The sequence below is a fragment of the Toxorhynchites rutilus genome, chromosome 1, assembly GCF_029784135.1.
Source record: "Toxorhynchites rutilus septentrionalis strain SRP chromosome 1, ASM2978413v1, whole genome shotgun sequence".
NCBI classification, from domain to species: domain Eukaryota; kingdom Metazoa; phylum Arthropoda; class Insecta; order Diptera; family Culicidae; genus Toxorhynchites; species Toxorhynchites rutilus.
Genome location: NC_073744.1, coordinates 10,212,646 through 10,225,950, shown reverse-complemented (window position 1 = coordinate 10,225,950; position 13,305 = coordinate 10,212,646). Strand labels below are relative to the sequence as shown.

Sequence of the window (13,305 nt, the reverse complement as noted above, 5' to 3'; positions counted from 1 at the left end):
ATTCCTAAGAATTTACCAAGAACACAGAGACAAAGAATATTACAAATATGAAAAATTTGAAATTCCAGAATCTTTATCATCTGGTAACTATCTAGAAGGTCGTTATACATTCTTCTTTTCGAAAAAAGACTCGAAAAACACGCTACAACTGCTTGAAATGTAAGAAATATGTTTGTCTCGAGCAGTCTTCAGAAAACAAACGCAGCGCTGCGCGTTAGAAAACTTGAAGAAAACTTGTATGCTCTCTTGGTGCGAAGAGCACAAAATTCATAAGCACGACAGCGCAAAATGTACCCGGCGCAGAACTCAGATACTAAACATTTCTTCTCACTTGTGTGATACGCGTCTCATTCTATACCCACACACATACACATCAAATTCTAGCTCCTAGTTCGTTCTAAGCAAAGCATAAAAACAACAGCGCGCCTCCATTTGAACCGTATACGCTTGTGTGATGAAAAATACCTCGACAGAGAGAGCAATCCAGATTCAAGCGCGCAGTATAGAAATACGGCGTAAGCACGGCGCAAATTTCAGCGTAAAACTCAGCTTAAAACTGGGCGTAAGAACGGCGCTGACAACCAAACATTTTATGTTATTTTCTAGCTCTTTATACTTTCATGAATTATATTCAGTTGCTTACTTGTGATTAATTGAGTCTGGCGCTCAAATTTCTTGCCAAGCAGACGCGGATTGTTTCAGCTATCGCGAAAGTCGAACACAATCTATTGATATCGAACCTGTCATTGTGAGTTGCAAAGGCGAGCCGTTGATAAAGCGTGCGGCGATTCCGCGATGAATCGTCGCGAAACCCCTTTTCGCATAGACTATGCGAACCTACCGAAAAAACCGGAGTATGCAAAAATCCATGAGTTCTGTGGTACTGTACGAGGTTTAAAACAAGGCGAAGTAACACACATACAATGCAGCAGGGCACTCGGGTGCGCGTACGTTGAGGTCACTAGCCCCGAGCTAGCCAAAAAAGTGTGTGACGACAATGACAACAAACACGAAGTGATGGTGGATGGAAAAGGGTACCGTCTACGAATCACGATGGAAGACAGAGCGGTCGAAGTAAAATTGTACGACCTCTCCGAAAAAATCACCAACCATAATGGAGTCACATGCGCACAAAATAAAAAATTGCAGATGCTGATGCAACGAAACAGCCTAGCTCAATAAGCAACAAAAAAATAGAAGTTACCGACAACGCAACGAGAATCAGCGAAACCAGCAGACTCATTACCACCATTAAAACCAAAAGAGCAGCTGCTAATGCCGTCTCCGAGTTCAACAGAATTGGGATCGGAAGAAACAACACGACACGCAGCAAGTGCGACACAGCCATCGGTCAGCGGGTCACTGAACGATTGGCAAGTTCAGCGACCTCCTGCTAGCGGCGGAGTGGTTGGCAAAACCGCTAGTGGTAAGCCCGATGGCAACGAAACTGATACATCAGTAACGTCAGGCACTAGCTGATGGCTTTCAACAAGCACAGCATCACTATCCGCATTACCATGTGCGAGTCAGCCATCGGCCAGCGGGTCTCTGAGCGATACACAAGTACAGAGAATCCCTGCTAACGGCGGAGTGGTACGCAAAACCGCTAGTGGTAAATTCGATGGCAACGACACTGACTCTTCCGACAACTTGCGGACAACTTCGGGTACGACCGCCAGGAAAAACGGCGAGAAGAGAATCAGTTCGTCAGCTACAACATCGCGACTGTGAATATAAACAGAATAACGAATAATGCCATGCTAGATGCCCTCCGTACATTCGCACGCACGATGGAGCTTGACATCATCTTCCTGCAAGAGGTGGAAAACGAAAAACTAACTCTTCCCGGGTATAACATTGTCTGTAATGTAAACCACATGAAAAGAGGAACAGCAATAGCACCTGGATGGCCGCTCTAGAACTAATCAAGCAAATTAAACCAAATTTGGCATGTGGAAACCTAGGGGGCAAGAAATATTTCTATGATGGTTCCACACTTCTCTCCTTCTCTAAGGAGAGGGCTGCATAACTCGAGAACTCAATCAAGCAAATGGAATCAAATTTGACATGTAAAGGTTTTAAGGGGCAAGAAATATTTTTATAGGGATTCGACGATTTTTCCCTCTATCTAAGGGGGGCTACAAAACTTGAGAAATAATCATGCAAATGGAACGAAATTTGGCCGAGGTTTTGAGAGACAATAAATGTTTCTATTTTTTCCTTCACTCCTTCTCTGAGGGAGTGGCTGCCATAAAAACGAAACACAAATTTCCGCTCGAGAACTAATCAAACAATTGGAGCAAAACTTGGCATGTGAGGGTTCTTGGGTACGAGAAATGTTTCTTTTATGGTTTGACATACCTCCTCCTCTGAAAGGGGGGATCACATACTAACAAAAAACAAATTTCTGAATTAATAAAGCAAATGGAACCAAAATTGAAATCTGAGGATTGAGGAGAACAAGTAATGTAATGTAAATCCTCTGGAAAGAGAAGGAGGGTCCCAGACAAATGTTACACAAACTTCAACTGACCATTAACCAAACCAAAACTAACTAAAACTAAACATAACAATTGAAAATTGAATTCCCAAATGTTCTACAATTACATCTTGATAAGCGTTTTCAGTCCATTTGATGCTAACGGAATTGATCTTTGTTCGAAAGTGGAAATGGATTTTCAGGTGAAAAACGCACTCCTATATCTTCTAACTATATAATTAAAAATCGCCAAATGTGTTGGTAAGCGCAATACTCGAGAAAGCAATAGTCCGATTTGAGCTGTCTTCTTTTTATTATATTTTTGGTATCAAACATGTAGATTCCAGGTAACGGAGAAACATATTATTTGCAAGTAATTGAACAATCTTGAACGAGAATTGTGTCTGAAAATAATTTTATATTATGATGAGTTTTGATAGAAGTACTAGGAAATTTATAGGAAAAGGAAATTGTAAAAGGTCAATTAGAAGATCAATCAATGGATAGTTCTGCATAGTTCTGTGTTCATTGGATCAATGAATGTTCACTTAGCAAGGAAACGTAAATGTTTGAAAGTATTGATAACAAAAATCTATTTTGGGCGGGGTGAAGTTTGCCGGGTCAGCTTGTTAATGAATAGAATCTTTTACACTGTTATACACTTAGAAAAATCCCCGGTCGAAAACTACCAAATACATTTGGTAATGCAAAATTAGTAGAATGTACAAATTTTTTGTACATTTTGTCAACAAACCCGCATCCCTACAAGAGTTTAGTACATTTTACTCGATAACATTTGTAAACCTGAATAATGTCATATCTGAAAACTGGTGAGAAAAACGCGTATTAACCATTTTTATTGTTGCCATGATGCAATACGGAGGTATAATATGGATATAATTCTGATACGTGCATTTTCAGCGGGAAAATGTAGCCGATATTGGGCTTACGATTCATGGTTTTGCTTGACATACGTGTTTATTAGTACGGTCGAAAATGACTATAGATTGGTATTATTTACCAAAAAATTCGTTATATTTACTAAATATTTCTCTCAGTGTAGTTATATACCTTCAGATTTTTCTACGCGGGTGATACGTAACTCGTAAAAAACCGTGTTAATTGAAAAATCCGCGTAAAGAAAACTCGTAAAAAACCGCGGTTAAAAAACCTGTGTGTACTGGAAATTAGTGTAAATTATCAGTTAATATACATTTTGGAAGGTTTACCACAGAAATTGAGTAATATCTACACCCAGAAAAAACCTTACGAAAAGAAGCTACCAAATCTTTGGTAATGCAAACATTGGTAGAATGTACACATTTTTTGTACATATTACTAATCGTATGTAAAGTGGATGTCAGATGCAATACACATCAGTACCAACGATTGGTACATTTTACTATATAGTGTTCGTAACTTTGACGATTGTCATTCTGGCAACCGCGAAAAGAATATATTTGTTGTGTGTTGTGTTGTTGTGTGTAGACAAAAAATTGCGCTCGAAACGTTTGGCTCCAATATTGATTCGAGAGATTACCAGTAGGATGAATATTACTGAGATCTTTCAAGCGGTCTATACGGCTGGTGTTGTGCTTCCAAAACCGCTCGCTTTTTGTCGCTATAAACCAGAAGAAGCTGGTTGAGGTAAATTCGGTTTTGCCTGAGACATTTTTCACACATTAGCTAAATGACCCAGCTTTTGCAGATTAAATTTTCTCATCTCTCACAGCGATGACGATGCAGAGAATGATCAAACTATAGACTGCTTGCAAATGAGTATAAATAATTTTATTTATTGTTTATTAGTAAAAAGATGGTGATGGTAATGATAATAAGGGGCTGTCCACATACCACGTGGACAGAAAAAGCACAATTTTAGACACCCCCTCCCCCTCCGTGGACAAGCGTGAACATTTTCTATACCCCTCACCCCGTTGTCCACGTGGACATTTGTTCATTTTTTTGAATATCAATTTCAGTTTGTTTCTATTTTCTATGCTAAGGTTTAACATTGATAAAAATAGTAGCGGTTTGTACACAATTTTTTGATTTGTTTCCCAACATTGTTCGTGCAATTATTTGTATAACTCCTTAGTTTCATCCTAATTCCAATTCCACGTTGTTATTACGTTATATCAAAGCACCACTTTTGATTCTTTTCTCACACATTTTGTAGCGTAAACTGAAGAAAACTGGCTGAGCTGTTCAGGTTTTGGAGAAAATCAAACAATCGTTAGCTGAATTCAGTTAGTCGAAATCATCGATGAAAAACTGAGTGGTATAGTGGTATAAAAAATTGATATGGATGTCATCACGCAGTTCAACATAATAAAATGCTGTGTGGTGTTATGTAGTCCTTTGCGCAACTTAAAAATTCCATCATCGCAGAACTTCTGTTTTTTTTGCCGAAAGACTGTGCAACGTGCTTCTCATTATATTCAATAAGTCGAAGTTCTTGTCGTTTAATTATTTTTCCCACCGGCCTGGACAAATGATCTGAAGATGCAATATTTGGGAAATACGGTGGGTGAAGAATCCCATCGCAGCCAGACTCCTAGAATTCTTTCGGGCTGTCAAAAAAACATGTGGTTTGGCATTATTCTGATGGAACAGGACGCCTATCATGAGTTTTAGTTGCGAACTGTGCTTGTTGGAATTTATCGACTGGTTGCTTGGTAGGAACTCATAATACCGAATTTCTTTCCAATCATTCAGACACAAAGAATGACTGCGTTTTACGTATCCAGGCCTCACCAGGTGAGCATAGAGACTGTAGAACCCCGGTTATCTGCGAACGGATGATCCGATTTGTCAATGAGAGAATAGCACTTGCTCGTTTGTTTTGGTCGCTTTCATTTTATTTGACCACTGATGTTCACGACCTTACAGATGGATAATTTAATAATTTCTGTATTCCTAAAACATTGTTTTCATGCTGAATTTTTGTTTTTCATGTTTGCACCTCACTTTCAACTCGTAAAACCGAGGACATAGTAAACGCGATGCGGTGCGGGCGCGGGCGCGCGATCGATTGCGGGAATGCTCTTTTGTTTACGACTGTGGAAATCAAATGCAAACCGCTCGGACCTGACATAGTAAACGCGATGCGAACGCGATTTCAATGCGGCGAAACTATGTGTGGAGAGTTTTGCCGCTAGTGAACGCAAGTGGTGGTTGCCAGACGATTTTCATAAATATTTTCACATCGCATCGCATCGCACCGCTTTTCCTATGTCCTCAGCCTAATCCGCGATTTTCGTTATTCGCGATGACCTTGCCAGAATATTACGAAGATAATCGGAGCTCTACTGTATCTGTAATTAAGCTGCTAATTCATATGTTGTGATTATTTTGATTTTTCATATGAGGATTATTTTTGATCAGCGTCTCGATTCGATTATCATTACAAGACGGCATGAACCTTCTGGGCAACCATATTGCATATTTCAGAGCGAAGAAGAGCATCGCTGCTAAGAACACTTCTCGCGAGATACAGTTCGTGCATCCATAAAAGTATTTGTTGTTTATGTTCCGTTTTCGTCTTGGAAGTTTTCAATATATGAATGCGAAATGATTTTTACATTAATAGCGGAAGTTGAATCAAAAACCCCATCTAGAAAAAACAATGTCGTGTATTTCTAATATTACAACAATCGAACATGCTTTGACGGTGTCTTCATCCTGTCATTGGCATTGTCACCTTAAACCAATGAAAATAAATTGATCGCTCTCGGTTGATGTGCGTTACTATCAGGATACACATATTAGCAAAGCAGTTCAACGATATGAAAAATATGGATTTTCGTCCGGGGAGCATAATCAGACAGCTCAAAATTTTTCTTGGCAAATACCGATAAATTTCTCGGAAATGCAGAATAAATTTCATTTATTATTAAATACAGATGTGATTTTTTTAAATTATGTATTTAGAGTGTCCACGTGGACATTTGCTACACCGTGGACACGTGGACGTTTTCGAAAGACCCCCCCCCCAATAAATGTATTTTATTATGAATCATTTTCGACTATGTTTAGGGTGTTTGTTAAATCAACGCTGAACCGATTGCTTATACTGGGTTATACTGGCCGATTTGTCATCTGTTTACCAATGTTATCGCGTAATATGTACGAATGATTCGTATTGCAAAAATTTACTATCCATTGGTAATATTTACCAAACAATTCATATATATAAATCTTTCCTGAGTGTATTTTTTTCATTTATGATTGCAACCCTGCATTTGGGACACGTTCACATATTTTTAGCGTCTATTATTGTTCGAATGTCATTACACTCATGATTCTACGATAATATTGTTTTGTATACAACTAGCTTACTACCGATTCTCACTGTGTATTTTTCTGTGTGTCTCAAGTTAAAGGTAAACCGTCTCAAAAGTATGTTGCGCAAAAAGCTAAAGCTCACCGAACTACCCGAAACGAATACGTTCGGGAGTCGCCCACCGGAATTCGCCCTCAAGCCATTCATCAACGAATCCAAACCGAGACTGTCTAAAGACAATTCAGCCACCATTGAACAAACAGAACCATCCACTGCTGGAGTTGTCCCCCTCTGGCGCCGAGTCTATCAACTCGAGCTCGAACTGTGTGATGCCCTGAAACAAATCGCGCTCCCAGCCGGTATAGCAGCCACGTACAATCCAATCGAGTACGCGGCCGAATTGCACCTCGCTTATATGCAACGTTTTCTGGACGGACCGAAACCGGTGCTATTCCTTGGCATGAATCCAGGCCCCTGGGGGATGTGTCAAAGCGGGGTGATATCGGCGTCACGTAATAAGACATTTTGATTCAAGCTTTTTCTTTGTTTTTCTTTTACCCTTCTCTGCAATAGGTCCCTTTTGGATACGTACCGGCGGTTCGTGACTGGATGCACCTGCAGGGTCAGGTGCTGAAGCCTATCGCAGAGCTTGCCGTGCGACCAGTAGACGGACTGAGCTGTACACGAAGCGAACAAAGTGGCCAACGCTGGTGGGGTCTGTATCAGATGCTCTGTGGAACACCGGAACAGTTTTTCCGCAATTGCTTCGTTTATAATATTTGTCCGTTGGCTTTTTTCCACGCAGGCGGACGGAATATCACACCAGCTGAGTTTAAGGTAAATGCTAATGTGGGAATCGGAAATTGAATTGTGAAATTTTTCAAGAATTGCAGGGCGCGGCCAAAACTCGCTTCCAACAAGTTTGCACCGAACATTTGAAGTTGGCTTTGGATCTGTTTAATCCAGCGGTGATAGTTTCCGTGGGTCGATACACCGAGGATCGAGTTAAAGCGCTCGTCAAACAGAACCTGCTCGATGCCAACCGTATTCAGCTGAAGTGTATGCCTCATCCTAGTCCGCGCAGCCTAAACAATACTAACTGGCCGGAGAAAGCTCAACAGTGGCTCGAGGAAAATGGTGTCATGCCGTATTTGAGGGCGCGAGAAGGTTAGTTTGCTGCGTCCTTTTTCAGTTTTATTTTTACCCACATCAAACGAAATCAGTACAACATTGAAGAGAGAGAAAAAACTTAGAGGCGAATGAACTACAAAGTTTGAAGCCTCAAGCCACAAAGAAGAAGAAGAAGAGCAAAAATGGAGCGTTTCATGGAACAAGCGCTGGAACAGGCACGCAATGCAGAACAACTCAAGGAGGTCCCGGTGGGCTGTGTGTTTGTCTACCGGGGCGATATCATAGCCAACGGATGCAACCGAGTTAATGAGACGAAGAATGCCACGCGACACGTGGAGTTCATCTGTATCGATCAAGTGCTGGAGTACGCCACGAAACAGGGTTTGAACTATAAGGATGTGTTCCGGGAGGTTAGCGTTGTTGTGACGGTTGAACCGTGCATAATGTGTGCAGCGGCCTTGATAAATTTGAATGTGAAAGAAGTGATTTATGGCTGCCGGAATGATCGATTCGGAGGTTGTACCGTGGTGGACGTTCCAGGGTTGTTGAAAACGAAAATACCCATTCGAGGTGGAGTGCGAGCCGACGAAGCGATGGAACTGCTGAAAGAATTTTACAAAGGAGAGAATCCGTCGGCTCCTGTTCCAAAGACAAAAGAACGCAGATAAATTCCAATCTGTGATTGTATTTAACTTTTTTTTTATTTCATCCGAACATCGATTGTAATAAAGCGTATCCGTTTCTTCAATTGAATCCAGAGTCAAGGTTCACCACCTTATATGTTGAGTTCCGTTCACAAGGATTGTAACCTTCGCCAAGCATACCAAGATTGTCTATCGTATTTCTGTGATTCCGCTGTAAATTTCGATTCAACGATGCAACAAGAAATACGTGATATTCCAGGCAAACTCGTTTTGTGTTTATCCCACGAATGTTTTCTTCGAAGTAAGTTCTGATAGAATGTTTTTTACTGATGAATCGATCATACATTAATGGCTCCACTGGTTTTGGCATATTTAATGGAAATTGCAGTGCCTATTATAGATTGAGAAATCCCTGCTCGGTGTACGGTGCGCAAATGGCTGCAATCTATCACGCTTTGGAGAAAATTGAATCCTTGTCGGTTGATCACTATTTTATCTATTCAGATAGCCTCAGCTCAATAGAAGCTATCCGTTCGACGAATCCCATAAGAGCCTCATGTTATTTTCTTATGAGAATAAGACAAACTTTCATTCTGCCAGAGCTCATCTATTGGATTCACTCAGGGCACTAGGAAGGCAATCCGACTTACCGGTTTGAGATATCTTAGCTAGTCGCGACTTCAATTTTATGCTTTTTCTTTACCAATTTCTCAAATAAATGATATCACTGTTTGATTCCTTCCCTCATCAAACCTCGCTCCGTCCTAGTCCAAATCAACCTTTTTGTTCAGGATGTAAATCTAACGACCATGCCATGCCATGCCATCAGCAGCCGAAAATGCCCAATCTACTGAAAACAATATTCAACATATTCGCGTCGATCAAGGAATTTTGTACCCAGCAGCCCGAAGAATATACGAAGCTACGCATGGACAACAATCTTACGCCAGTACTGTAGCTCTCTCTAAAGATCACACAATCAAATCCACGACAAGAAGAATGGATGAAAAGGATGCTATGGAAGTCGAACAAAAGCTAATATTACCAGTATAGTCGTTTTTTTTTTTCATCATAAACGCTTCCTGCTCATCGCTGAGCCGTTCCGTGTATAGCTGCACGGACAAACGACTTCGCGATGGGTCGCCGAGAAAACACATTCCGAATAGATTTTTCGAATGTACCGAAAAAACCGGACAATGTTAAAGTGCACCAATTCTGTGCTACCGTTCTGTGTCTAAAACAAGATGTAGTGCTGAGAATACAGAACAGCAGAGCTCTCGGTGTAACATTCGTCAAAGTCACTGACCTCGCATTAGCGCAACGAAGAACACAACAATAAACACGAGATCACGGTAGACGGAGAAAGTTATCCGCTGAAAATTACGCTAGAGGAGGGCGCAGTGGAAGTGAAGCTCTACGATTTGTCCGAAGACGTGTCTGACAAAAAAATCGCCGAGATACTCGCAAGGTACGGTGACGTCATCTCCATTCGGGAGCAGCTCAACGGAACTGATGTTCTCTTCCCCGGTACACCGACCGGCATCAGAGTAGTTAAAATGATTGTAAAACACAACATAGAGTCCTGGGTCACTATCGACGGAGAGATGACACAGGTATCGTACTTCGGTCAACGACAAACTTGCCGACACTGCCGTGAATACATCCACATTGGGGTTACTTGTGTGCAGAATAAAAAGCTGCTCATACAAAAGTCGTATGCCGAGGCCGCTAAGCAGACTAGTGTCCCATCTATACCGCTGAAAAAAGCGAACCAAGCAAATAAAAATCCGAACTATCCCGCATTAAGTACGAAACAAATAACTAAAAACACGATAAAACCGGCAAGCATGCCGCCGCCAAACAAAAATTCTCAGCATAAGCTGTTACCATCACCGATCCGTAACGAACAAAATTTTCCTGCATTACCCTCTACCTCGGGTTCGACTCAACCATCGGGCATTGGGTCGTTGACCGATACCACAGGTCAGCAACCTCCTGTTAACAGTGGAGTGGTACGCAAAACTGTTAGCGGCAAGTCCGATGGGAACGACACCGAGACATCAGTTGGCTCAACTCGCTCTACAAGAAATCTCCGCGTTCGCTTACCAGGCAAGAAGCACCTCTTAGAGGACGAAGACGACAAGCGGGAAGAGAGTTATCTACCATCATAATGACTGACCGCTTCAGCTACAATATTGCGTCCGTCAACATCAACACGATAACGAACGCAACAAAGATAGACGCACTTCGGACCTTTGTCCGAGCGCTAGACCTAGACATCGTGTTCTTGCAGGAAGTAGAAAATGAACAGCTATCTCTTTCTAACTTCAACATCGTTTGCAACGTAGATCACACAAGACGGGGAACGGCAATAGCGCTAAAGGAACATATACAATTCTCGCATGTCGAAAGTTGAATTTCACTCGTTGGGCTATCTTTAGTTGGGCTCCCGTTCGTTGGGCTATAGCCCAACTAAATCGAAGACAAACGTCAATTCTGACAACGTAAAATTTTTTTCGAGGGGCTCGTGGATGGTGTTTTTAGGTTTAAAATAAATTTTAAATGAATCATTGAAATAAATAAAATCGAATGTTATTCAACAAAAACAATATTTATTTTAAACGTTTCAAACAAAATAAAACAAACCACGTAAATTCATTTTCAACAAAATAGTACAGTTCTTCAACATGCTCGTTTTAGCCATTCAACTTCAGTGATTTTCGAACGTAGCGCGTTCAAACGGCATACTTCTGCAACATCATGCTTCATATAGCGAACTAGGCAATCAATTGACTTGATTGCATCGCCAAAATCAGGATCTCCGGTACTAGTAATGGAAGTATCAAACGAATTACTTCCATCTTCTGTGTCTACCAACCATTCTTCTTGCATTTCAGGTTGATCTTTCTTGAGAACTGATGACAAAATCTCGTCATCAGAGAACACTTCACTGGTTACCCAATCTGGATTATGATCAGCATCATACACCTGATCTTTGATCCACAGATCAATATCTTGCTCAGATGTTTTTGTTCCTGCCAAACTGTCAATCCTGGACACAAGCGCTTTGAAGTCATCATCGGCCGCTTTCGAGTCTACATTAACAGCATCCTCCGACAAACCATCGATCAATTTCTTCCACGAATTACGTATAGTTTTGTCAGATATCTCCTCCCAAGAGGTTGCCAACCACGAAATACACTGTTGAAGATTAATCTTCTTCAATCGTTCATCGAAACTAAAGAGGAAAGTACATAAATAAAACCTCAATTAGAATTTGAATTTAAATTTTGAAAAAGCACAGACGAAAAACTATCGTGCGCATAGTTTTGTGTTTATATTTGGAATTAATTACAAAAATTTAATGTTTAATATTTGGAAATTTACCTTAAGTGTTCGTTTTCCAGAATTAATGCGAGCATCAGTTTTCTTTTATACTTTCGCTTGATTGCATTGATGACCGCTTGGTCCATCGGCTGGCATTCAGCAGTTACATTTGGTGGGAAGTAGATCACTTGAATCAGTCCATCGTCACTCTGTAGAGATTCGTCAACGTCATAATGACTGGTGCAATTATCAAGAACCAGCAATGCCTTTGGCTCCAATCCTCTCTCGGCCGAAAATTTTCGAACAGCGGGGACAAACTCTTCGTGGAACCATTGACGGAACAACAGTCTGGTCATCCAAGCCTTTTTGGAATGATTAAATGAAACGGGAAGTTCTTCGATGTTGATTCCTCGTGGTTTTGCAGCAGTGCAAATGAAATACAACGGAAGCTTTAGGGAACCATCTATGTTGGAGCAAGGCATAAACGTATACCTTGTCTTGGTTTGCTTCCGTCCGCTTGCCACGGTCTCATTACAGGTAACGACAGAGCGTGTGGCTAGGAGCTTGATGAACAAGGCAGATTCATCTGCATTAAAGACTTGGGATAGTGATAGCTGCATTTCCTGAATCTTCTTCTGTAGAACCTTCTTGAAATTTAGGTACGCTTCAACGTTTACCGATGCCTTTTCTCCTGTTACGGCTTTCACGCGCAATCCAAACCGCTGCTTAAAACGATGCATCCAGCCATCCGAAGCAGAAAAACCGTGCACCGCATAGAGCCCCCGGTCCTGGAACATCTTAAACAGCAGCTCCGCCTTTGCTTTAAGAATATCCACTGTCAACAAAATGTTGGACTGCCGCTGCTGTAAAATCCAGATGTAAATAGCTTCTTCCAGCAAAGGGAACGTCTGCTCTTTCAATGTTTTTCGATTATTTACACCATATTCCTTGAACTTGTCCACCGCCTCACGAATTGCTTCTTTCTTTTGGATTATTCTCGTGACCGTAGAAGATCCTACGCCGTACTTCTTCCCAAGAAAGTCATGCGTACCACCTCCTGCTTCAAAATCTTCAATTATGCGAACCTTCTCCACCAGCGTTAGGAAATTGCTCCTCCGTTTCCGGTTAACGTTCGTACTGGATCCTTGCAAACCATCCATTTTGAGCCTGGCGATCGAAATGAACGTATATTAAATCTACGCTAATTTTAATATCAAACTTCATTAAGAACTTACCAATTAATCCAACCTAGAATGAAACTCAACCACGAATGAAATAAACGTCAGTGGTGTGAAAACTTTTCTGCGTTTCCCATAACAACAAACAATCGGTATGACCCTCGATCGATTTTCGACTTTGACAGTTCAGCCCAACGAGTGAAAGTCTTTCACAAATTGGGCTAAGAGCTTAGTGCAACGAGTGAAATTCGACTGTATTGC

At 41.1% G+C, this 13,305-nt stretch overlaps 4 protein-coding genes across 4 annotated transcripts; 2 read left to right on the top strand and 2 right to left on the bottom strand.

Annotated features, from left to right (window-relative positions):
• The first annotated feature begins 6,761 nt into the window (after positions 1 to 6,761).
• LOC129769803 (single-strand selective monofunctional uracil DNA glycosylase) lies at positions 6,762 to 8,081 on the top strand. The gene is made up of 3 exons (XM_055772279.1): positions 6,762 to 7,260; positions 7,338 to 7,601; positions 7,658 to 8,081. The coding sequence occupies exons 1-3, from the start codon at positions 6,883 to 6,885 to the stop codon at positions 7,934 to 7,936; spliced, it is 921 nt and encodes a 306-aa protein (XP_055628254.1). The 5' UTR covers positions 6,762 to 6,882; the 3' UTR covers positions 7,937 to 8,081.
• Positions 7,945 to 8,582, top strand: LOC129769822 (tRNA-specific adenosine deaminase 2). Its single transcript, XM_055772309.1, has one exon. The coding sequence runs from the start codon at positions 8,078 to 8,080 to the stop codon at positions 8,561 to 8,563; it is 486 nt and encodes a 161-aa protein (XP_055628284.1). The 5' UTR covers positions 7,945 to 8,077; the 3' UTR covers positions 8,564 to 8,582.
• A 2,639-nt stretch (positions 8,583 to 11,221) lies between these two features.
• LOC129769809 (jerky protein homolog-like) lies at positions 11,222 to 12,237 on the bottom strand. Its single transcript, XM_055772288.1, has 2 exons — positions 11,927 to 12,237; positions 11,222 to 11,777 (listed from the first exon to the last, which is right to left on the bottom strand). Exons 1-2 carry the CDS (start codon positions 12,220 to 12,222, stop codon positions 11,222 to 11,224), a joined length of 852 nt encoding a protein of 283 aa, XP_055628263.1. The 5' UTR covers positions 12,223 to 12,237.
• Positions 12,238 to 12,317: 80 nt separating this feature from the next.
• LOC129764268 (tigger transposable element-derived protein 2-like) lies at positions 12,318 to 13,026 on the bottom strand. Its single transcript, XM_055763191.1, has 2 exons — positions 12,388 to 13,026; positions 12,318 to 12,329 (listed from the first exon to the last, which is right to left on the bottom strand). The coding sequence occupies exons 1-2, from the start codon at positions 13,024 to 13,026 to the stop codon at positions 12,318 to 12,320; spliced, it is 651 nt and encodes a 216-aa protein (XP_055619166.1).
• Positions 13,027 to 13,305: the final 279 nt, after the last annotated feature.

Coding starts and splice junctions, on each gene's coding strand:
- LOC129769803 (XM_055772279.1), top strand. CDS start 6,883: ATGTTGCGCAAAAAGCTAAAGCTCACCGAACTACCCGAAACGAATACG. Junction 7,261..7,337: donor GGGGGATGTGTCAAAGCGGG/GTGATATCGGCG, acceptor TCTCTGCAATAG/GTCCCTTTTGGATACGTACC. Junction 7,602..7,657: donor TCACACCAGCTGAGTTTAAG/GTAAATGCTAAT, acceptor CAAGAATTGCAG/GGCGCGGCCAAAACTCGCTT.
- LOC129769822 (XM_055772309.1), top strand. CDS start 8,078: ATGGAGCGTTTCATGGAACAAGCGCTGGAACAGGCACGCAATGCAGAA.
- LOC129769809 (XM_055772288.1), bottom strand. CDS start 12,222: ATGACCAGACTGTTGTTCCGTCAATGGTTCCACGAAGAGTTTGTCCCC. Junction 11,778..11,926: donor CTGGAAAACGAACACTTAAG/GTAAATTTCCAA, acceptor TTTCCTCTTTAG/TTTCGATGAACGATTGAAGA.
- LOC129764268 (XM_055763191.1), bottom strand. CDS start 13,026: ATGGATGGTTTGCAAGGATCCAGTACGAACGTTAACCGGAAACGGAGG.